The sequence below is a fragment of the Callospermophilus lateralis genome, assembly GCF_048772815.1.
Source record: "Callospermophilus lateralis isolate mCalLat2 chromosome X unlocalized genomic scaffold, mCalLat2.hap1 SUPER_X_unloc_1, whole genome shotgun sequence".
Classification (NCBI taxonomy): Eukaryota; Metazoa; Chordata; class Mammalia; order Rodentia; family Sciuridae; genus Callospermophilus; species Callospermophilus lateralis.
The window spans coordinates 703,468-713,099 of NW_027510162.1; the positions used below are offsets into that span (position 1 = coordinate 703,468).

Genomic DNA, 9,632 nt, shown 5'->3' on the forward strand with positions numbered 1-9,632 from the left:
TCTTGCTAACTTGCTGAGGCTGGCCTGGAGCTTGGAATCTTTTAGCCTCGGTCTTCCAAACTGCTGGGATTACAGGTGCACATCATCACATCTGGTGAGCAGAGGGCATTTTACCGGAGACATTGTGAAGAGCCTGAAAAGTGTAGGAACCACCCACCCCATTATTAGCAGGGGCATCTTAGAATCACTTCCTGTTTTAACCCTGGGGGACTCCAGGCATAGATGTCAGGCCGAGGTTCTCCCCAGTTCCTCCTCAAGGGAACAGAAGTGAAGGTTTTGGCTTGACAAAAGTGGTCCTGGGCAGAGTTGGTAGATTGCAGCGTAAGGCACACTCTAATTTCCTCCACAGGGTCTTCAGGGAACAGGCTGATCAGAACAGGAGACTTGTGGGGACCTAGAACAGTGCCCTCAAGGACACCTGCACAGGGCCCTTCTTAAAACCAAGGTGCTTTCTCCCTAGTGAATAAACTCATATCTTCATGTCTTCCACATTCAGGTGCCCTCCTGCCACAGTCCTACCTGCTGTCCTTGAGCACAGTCATCATGCCTCGTGGCCAGAAGAGCAAGCTCCGTGCCCGAGAGAAACGCCGCCAGGCCCGAGGTGAGGACCAAGGTCCTCAGGGTGCTCAAGCTACTAAAGCAGAAGAAGGAGAGTCCCCATGTCCCTCTCCTGTTGCTGAGAGTGCTTCCCAAGGGGCCGCTGCTGCAAGCACCCCCCGGCAGTCTCACAGAGCGCAGGCCAGCAGCTCTCAGGCTGCGGCCAGTTCATGCGTGAGTTCTGATGAAAGTTCCAAGAGTGAGGAGGAGGAGAATCCAAGCTCCCCCTCCTCATCCAGGATCCCAGGAAAAGATCCTCTGACCAGGAAGGCAGGCATATTGGTGCAATTCCTGCTGCACAAGTATAACGTGAAAGAGCCCATTGTCAAGGCAGATATGATGAAGATCATCAGCAGAAAGTACAGGAAGCACTTCCCTGAAATCCTCCGGAGAACCAAGGAGCGCATGGAGCTGGTCTTTGGCCTTGACCTGAAGGAAGGCGACCCCAGCGGCAGCTCTTACACCCTGGTTAGCAAGATGGATCTTCTGGGTGAAGGTAGTCAGAGTGATGGCAAAGGCTTTCCCAAGAATGGTCTCCTGATGCCTCTCCTGGGTCTGATCTTCATGAATGACAACTGCATCTCTGAGGAGGAGATGTGGGAATTCCTGAATATGTTAGGGCTCTATGATGGTAGGAAGCACTTCATCTTTGGGGAGCCCAGGAAGCTCATCACCAAAGATTTGGTGCAGGAAAAGTATTTGGAGTACCGCCAGGTGCCTCACAGTGATCCTCCCCGCTATGAATTCCTGTGGGGTTCCAAAGCTCATGCTGAAACCAGCAAGATGCAAGTCCTGGAGTTTTTGGCCAAGGTCAATGGAACGGTGCCCAGTATCTTCCAGGCTCGGTATGAGGAGGCTTTGAGAGATGAGGAAGAGCGATTCCATGCCAGAGTTGCAGCCAGAGTTGGCACTCCTGCCCTTCCCGGAGCCACTTCCCCCAGATCCTCCCAGCATTAGTGCAGTCACAGGGAGATGATCCTCAGTTTGAGATTGAAAAGGGCTGTCGACCTAAGTAGTTGGAGAGCAAGGGAGGGCTGGAGAGATCGCTATGGTGTCTTCTTTGTGTTTCTGTTATTCATAAATAACTTACAGATTTATCTTCTTTTTCTGTTTCTCCATTGTATTTCTTGAAAAGAGTTTGTTTAGATTGAGCCTTCTGAGTTTAGGAGTCAAGAGTTATTCCTGTTTACGGAGTTTACTATTTTATAAAACAAATTGAAAATCCTCACATCTTTTATTGTGATCCAGTACAAGAAAACAGCCTCAGAATAGGGATTTGCTTTTAAAATGCAAAAGAAGCTTCTGGTGAAAGAAGGTCATGAGATGATTAAAAAAAAAAAAAAAAAAAGTGAAAATGGGCCCATTTCTATTTTTTCGTATTTCTTTTCTTATTTCAGAAAAAATATAATGTATGTACCTGGATTTGCTTAGTTTATTCAAGAATGTGGGAGAAATTAAATCATTATAAATGAGAACTCGTGTTCACTGGCGCTTTTGTTCGCTGAAACATCTGCTCTTTGAAAAGAATGTGTAGACCAAAAAGACACAGTCCCTGCCAATGTTCCTTTAGATTCCAAGAGCAGCTATCATATATGGAACATGGTAAGCTATACTGTAAACCTAAAGGACAATAAAAGGAAGGCATGAGAAGGGAGGAGATTGCAGATAGAAGCAGCCGGATTTGAATTCTCTTTGTCAAGGGAGGGGAGTTTTAACTTAGCTTGCATCAGGGGTGAGATGAAGCTGGTGAGTAGGAGCCAGCCCCTCAGATGGTAGATCTCAGGGTGGAGAGACTACATCCACAACAGAATTGTTCCTAGTATTCCTTAAGGATGTGGGAAAACAGAAATCTCCAGCTGGGACAGAACTGGAAGGATTCTTGTGTTCTGTTCTGTCTCTACACAGGGAAACACAGTGCACTAAGGTAGGTATTTTGGGGCACTTTTGAGTTGGGGGGTTTCTGAGAATAAGGGTAAAAACTTTCTTGAGAAAGCATACTCAGTGACCATTTAGCTGTCCTGTCCCTCTTTGCCCTGGCCTGGAGATCTAGACGGCTTCATTAAAAGGGAACCCAAGTAAGTATTCTTTTGCATAATACAGCAAACTCTCAAGGAGCTCTAGTTTTTTTTTTTTTTTTTTTTTAGTTACAGACGGACACAATGTATTTTATTTTTATGTGGTGCTGAGGATTGAACCCAGTTCCTCACACATGGTAGGTAAGTGCTCTACCCCTGAGCCACAACCCCAGCCCAAGCTCTAGATTTTTGATGGCGGTGAAATGAATGAAAATAGAGAAGCATTACATGCAAGAGCATCTAGGAAGCTAGACACGGTGGCACACACTTTTAATCCCAGTGACACTTTTAATCCCAAAACAGCAGGATTGCAAGTTTGAGGCCAGCCTCAGCAACTTAGCAAGACCCTGTCTCAAATAATAGAAAGAGATGGGGATGGGGATGGGATTGTGGCTCAGTAGTAGAGTGCTTGCCTAGTATGCATGAGGCACTGGGTTCGATCCTCAGCACCACATAAACGTAAAAATAAAAATACGGTGTCCACCTAAAACTAAAAAAAATTTTTAAAAATTAAAAAAAAAAAAAAAGAAAGGGCTGAGGATGTGTCTCAGTGGTAATGTGCCCTTGGGCTCAATCCCCTATACCAAAAAAAAAAAAAAAAAATGTTAAGAGGGAGGAAATTTGATGGTATTTTGCACACCTTGTAAGAGCTTTCATGGTACATCTAACTGGGAAATGTACTTCACGCTCATATCTCATGACTGATCATCTAATGGGGAATTATTTATGTATTAAGCAACATTTTGACAGATTCAGTTTTTCTCATTCCAGAATGCTGCATATTCTCCAACTTCTTCTGCATTAAAAAAAATATGATGCATGGTATAGTACAGGATCAAAATAATTATAGTAATAACTGCCACTTAAAAAAATGTCAATGTTTGCCAGATACCCTGTTGGGTTCACAGCATAGCCAGAAATGAGAGTATCAAAATAAATGGGGGAGGTGTTGAATAAAGAAAAATCAGTAGAAATAGGTTCATCCACATATGTATTGTCAGATCACCTCAAAAGATGATCCTGCCTGGCCCCTTTCCTGTACTAATCTACTAGAAGTTACAGCTGAGGCTGTTTGCCTGGCTTATCTCTGACAGCCCACTACATATAGCTCCCCTGCCATATAGTCCTGACTCTGCTCAGAGCACTTGGAGGCTCATGAAGCCTTGGTCCCCAAAGCCCCAATGTTCAGAGGTAGCATTTTTGAGGAAGTGATTAGATCACAAGGGCTTTGACCTCATCAGCGGATTAATCCATTGAAGGATTCATAGCTGAATGGGTTATTGGAGGTGGCAGAAGCTGGAGGAGATGGGACCTAGTTGGAAGAACTGGGTCCTTGGGGGGGGGGGTGTCTTTAGGGCTATATCTTGTCCCCAGCTTCCTGGCTTCCGTGAGCTAAGCAGTTTTCCTCTACCATGCCCTTCTGCCATGATGTTCTGCCTCACCTCAGGCTCAGATTGATGGAGCCTGATGATCATGGACTAAAATCTCTGAAACTATGAACCAGGGTAAATCTTTCTGCCTGTAAGCTGTTTTATTCAGGTATTTTGTCAGAATGATGAAAAGTTGATTAACACCATGTCAATGGGTAGTCTCTCCCATTCTGTTTTTTAAAGGTTTAGGGAGATTTTTTTTATTTTTTGGTACTGATTATTGAACCCAGGGATGCTTAACCACTGAGCCACATCCCCGGCCCTTTTTATGTTTAGGGCCTTGCTATGTTGCTGAGGCTGGTCTAGAACTTGCTATCCTCCTGCCTCATCTCAGCTTCCTGAACCACTGGGATTACAAGCGTGTGCCACCATGCCCAGTGGAGTTAATTTTTAAAATCATGAACGATGCTGATTTTTTTGAAGATTCTTTTCTCCATCTACTAACAAATAGGATTTTAATGGTTTCTTGTTAATGTAGTAGATTAAAGTGATTTCTAAATACTAAAACAATTTTGTGTTTCTGGATTAGTACTAACATTTCTTGTTTAATATTTTGTATCTGTATCCTAGAATGAGGTCATCCTCTGATGTTATTTTCTTATACTGTATGTTCAAATATTACCCGTGTCCATTTGCTCTTTGTCATTTATAATTCTGATTAGATGTGTATTAGTCTTCTCACTATTCTCCATGTCTCTTATTCTCTTTAATCTCTCGATTTGTTTTTGTTTTTGTTTGGAGGAAATTTGCCTTCTCTGATGCATTCGGATAAATTTCATCATATAAACCATTTCATTAATTTTATCGTCAAATGAGTCTAAATTTCAGTTAAAATCTTGTGAATTATTTACTATTATTAAACTTTAGAAGGTCTAATTTCAAATCTGCTTGGCAATTTTTCAGTTCCTCCCCTGTATTTTTTAAACTTTTTTATTTTTTATTTTTAGATACACATGACTAGAGTATATTTTGACATATCATACATACATAGAGTATAACTTTCCATTCTTGTGGTTGTACATAATGTGGAGTTACACTGGTCATATATTCATATATAAACATAGAAAAGTTATGCCCAATTCATTCTCCTGTCTTTCCTGTTCCCATCCCCACTCCCTTCCTTTCATTTCCCTTTGTCTAATCCAACTCCTATCCTCCTCCCCTCTCATTGTGTGTGTTAGCATCTGAATATCAGAGAAAACAGTCTGCCTTTGGTTTTTTGGGACTGGTTTATTTCCCTTAGCATGACAGTCTCCAGTTCCACCCATTTACCAGCAAAGGCCACCTCTGTATGTAGTTTTAACATTATCCACTATTTCTTTAAATAGAGTAACCATTAGCAATTTTATATTTTGTGACTAAAAAGTGAAATTTTTGTGAGCCTGTTTCTCCTTGAATTTATTTTTTTTTCCCTGCAAATATTTGCTCGTGGACTCATATCTTCATGCATTTTTTAATTATTTATTTTTCTGTTGTTTATATTTCTTTTTTTAAAAAATATCTTTATTGAATTTATTTATTTATATGTGTTTCTGAGGATTGAACCCAGGGCCTTGCACGTGCTAGGCGAGCGCTCTACCACTGAGCCACAACCTCAGCCTGTTGTTTGTATTTCTTTTTTTTTTATGAAAAAAAAAAAGTTTTGTTTTTTTTTTTTTATGAGAATCCTCAGAAGTTTTGAATATAGTCTCTAGTGTAGAGAGAAATTTTTTTTGGCGGGGAGGTACTGGGAATTGAGCCCAGGGAACATTTAACCACTGAGCCACATCCCCAGCCCTTTTAAATTTCTTATTTAGAGACAGGGACTCAACTTGAGTTGTTTAGGTCTCTCTAAGTTGCAGAGGCTGGCTTTGAACTTGTAATCCCCTTGCCTCAGACTCTCTAGCCCTGGGATTACAGGTATGTGCCACTGCCCCCATCAAGAATTGGCTTTTGCTTCCTCCTGTTTGCTCTGGACACTTGTCAAACTATCTAAAACTTAGATTATTGGTTTCAGGTTTTGTTGAACAGTTAAGAACTCTGAATTTGGGCTGCCAGTTCTCTAAAGAGACAGCTTGTGGCCATAACTTCCTGAGGGTATCTCTTCCCTCTTCTCCTTTGCTCTACTAATGTTATGACAGGAGCTTTTTCTTAGATTTTTTCTCTGGTACTTTTTCTCCTGAATCCAGGTCACCATAGTGACACTGAAGTTCAAGTTCACCTCAGCTTGGCCATAATTCTCCATTCCAAAGCCTGCTTTAGTGATCTGCTTACCTTTCTGGGCTTCCATCTTTACTCAATATATTACCTACATGTTCCTTTCTTTCTTGACAGATGTCAGCTTTTTCAATAATTTTTAATCCAGTATTTTAAATAGTTTTCTGAAGGAGGGTCAACCTGGAAACCTTTTATGTCTTACTACTATGAAGTCCAAAGGCAATTTTTGTGAGCTGTTTGTTTGTTTTGGTCCTAGGGTTGAACCCGGGGCTTTGAGCATGCTAGGCAAGCTCTCTACCATGGAGCCATATTCCTAGTCCTAAAAGCAATGTTTTTGGTATAATTATTTTGTAACCAATTACTTTTCAATTTTAATAATTACCACATAGTGAATATAATTACCAGGTTCAATATTCAGGTTCAAACTTTTTATTTTCCTGAAGAAACTGGGGCAGAAACAGAGAATCATAGTGTTCCTAGTAGTTAAGAAAAGATGGCATACTATTCCAGTCTGTCTCACCTCATAGGATATTAATGAGGATCTCAGGATTGACTTGGTCCCTATGTAGCCTCTGCTACTTCCTTATTCATATCCTCAAACAATATAAAGCAGTATTCAGATTGTGCCCACCATGACTTAAGCCCTTTACTTTGGCCTCCCTATAGCTAATGGCCAAGTGTAACTAAATCCTTCATTTTTTTTCTCTAGCAGAAAGGAAATGCTAAGCATTTCTCAACTGGAGGTAATTTCGTCCCACCTCCCCCAGGGCACATTTGACCATGTCAGGAGACATATTTATTTATTTTTGTGCTGCGGGATATTGAACCTAGGGCCTTGCACATACTAGGGAAGCACTCTATTATTGAGCTACACCCCTAGTCCAGAAGACATTTTTGATTGTCATACTAGTGGCAAGGGACTTCTGGGATCTAGTGGGTAGATACCTGGGATGCTGCTAGCCAGTGCCCTTCAACAAAGAACAACCTGGTTCCAAATGTCTATATGCTGGGAAATGGCAAACTCAAAGGGGTTTGCTCATGAGAAGATGACTTCCTCAAATAGTGTGGGTGGCAGAAAATATGAGCGACATTGTGAGCCAGATGCAATTTAATTAACTCATGGGAAGAAGAACTAATTGTTAAGGCCCTCTTTGATGTAAAAACAAGATGACTTCATCAAACTAAACCATCTCTGGGCTGAAAGAAACCTTTCATAGGAATATTTAAGCAGTACATGTTTCACTCATTGAAATACATATAAACTATCTTTTGGGACATGTACACAATATGAATTAGTTAAGTACAAGAGAAAAAAAAAAGTCCTGCTTTTCAGTCTCATTTGTTTCCCACAAGAGTGGAAAAATCACTAATTATATATTGAGTGTTAAGACAAATCAGGGCAATTCAGGACAATTTAAACTCCCCCAAGAGGGAATTTGACCAAGGGTTGTCCTGGACAGCCATGTAGTAATTTAACTGAAATCTGATTGTTCGAGCTACTGAATCAATATACATCACCAACAATTTCAGGAGACCACTTTTCTTCAGAAAAAAATAATTCATTAGCACTTGAGAAACAGAAAGGTTCTCCTCAAGATGATTCAGTTTCATTTTAATGCTGTTTAACTTTGGCAGAAAATATATAAACTTTCAATAATTCTGTAAAAAAAAAAAAAAAAAAAAAACTATACCAGCAGACTTCCTGAAGTCATTAATGAGAAGAAGTGAAATAATCTTTAGGAGAAAATCTAAATCAGGCAAGATTCAGTGAAAAAAAGCAAAAACGCATGATGTAAAGTGTGGGGTCTCTTGCAGGGATTAGACCTTATGCAATGGCGGGGGTAATGGAGCAGTCCATGAAAAGCTGCTGTTTCTGCATCTAGTATTGATCCAGAAGTAACCATAGGTCACCCGGCTGGAATTGAGGTGAACAAGAGTGTAAGCAAACATTAACTGGAGGCTGTATCTCTCACTACCTCCAGCTTCACTGTCATGGGTAACTTTCAGGAGAAGCTATCTTTGCCATGACATTCACATGTATTTGCTCCATAGAACTCTAAGGAGGGAGCCTGTCAAGAGCAGAATAAGCTGCATATCCAGGCACTGCCCTGTGTTGACAAGGTGAACCAGAAGAGCAGTGACAACCTGCCTAACCCTCTACAGCAGAGAAAAAACTATACAGCTGCTCCTTTACTTCTGACTTCTAATCTCATGCAACTTTCTCTTGTGGCCAATCCTAACCTGGAACCACACAGGGAAGTACATTGGGATGAATGATACAAAGCTACCACAAATATCCTACTTGCAAATGGAAGAGCAAATAAATACACATGGATAAGCATTTCCCACCATGAAACAAGTGGGTGATAGTATGAAAGACTGGCAGCAGCCTTGGGATTATAGATGTCAGAGAATAGAATTCTAGAGGATGATAAAGATAAAATAACAAGGAAGTCCTCTTCAGGGAACTCTCTATGGAAAAGAATGTAAATTATGGAATAGGCCATGGACATCATGTTCAAATTGGCAGTCAAGTCTATGATTAGAATTGGGCAACTATGGGGGCTGGTGGCTAATTCCTTAGAGACCATGTTTCTTCTGCCTTATAAATGTGGGAATGAAAAACTTGTTTGGAAGACCAACCAAGCTAGAGATTGAAAGATTAACAAGTTAAAAGGACATAAAATAATTTCTATAGAATTTGAGAAGGCATTTCATAAAATTCAGCATCCATTCATGATTTAAAATGAACTATTAATAAAATAAGAACTGATTAATTTATTTACTTATTATAGTATTATATAATTAAAAAGTCAGTATTGTGATTTTTGGAAAAATGTGAGAAGTATCTCCTTAAAATTAAGACAGAGAAGGATAGTTTTTATTACTATTATTATTTAATTTTTTAAAAAATTTTAGCCAAAACAATTAGAGAAATAAATCAAAGGCCAAAATTGGAAAGGAGTCAAATTGCCATTATTCATGAATAATTTGTTTTTACTAGAAAAAACACATTGTTCATTTTAACAAGACTTTTTTTTTTTTCTTTTTTTTTTTTTTGTGGTGGTACTGGGAATTGAACCCAGGTCCTTGTGCATGCTAAACAAGCACTCTACCAACTGAGCTATATTCACAGCCCCTCATTACTCATTTTAGAAAACCCTAAAACCTGTTTCAAACAATTGGAAATTTCAGTATATTTCCATGTATAATATCAATATACAGAAAAAAGCTTTCATGAAAATAAACAACTACCAGTTATACTGAAGAAGAGCCTAATTATAATATCCACAAAGACAACAAAATGAAATGCCTAGAAATAAACTTAATAAGG

The 9,632-nt window shown here is 40.0% G+C and overlaps 1 protein-coding gene and 1 non-coding gene across 2 annotated transcripts; one reads left to right on the forward strand and one right to left on the reverse strand.

Annotated features, from left to right (window-relative positions):
* The first annotated feature begins 543 nt into the window (after window positions 1–543).
* On the forward strand, window positions 544–1,554 carry Mageb17 (MAGE family member B17). The gene has a single exon (XM_077107921.1). The coding sequence runs from the start codon at window positions 544–546 to the stop codon at window positions 1,552–1,554; it is 1,011 nt and encodes a 336-aa protein (XP_076964036.1).
* A 7,803-nt stretch (window positions 1,555–9,357) lies between these two features.
* Window positions 9,358–9,432, reverse strand: Trnaa-agc (transfer RNA alanine (anticodon AGC)). The gene has a single exon. It is a non-coding gene; the product is annotated as a tRNA-Ala (tRNA).
* Window positions 9,433–9,632: the final 200 nt, after the last annotated feature.

Bases quoted from the DNA above. Each gene is read 5' to 3' on its own strand.
- Mageb17 (XM_077107921.1), top strand. From the start codon at position 544: ATGCCTCGTGGCCAGAAGAGCAAGCTCCGTGCCCGAGAGAAACGCCGC.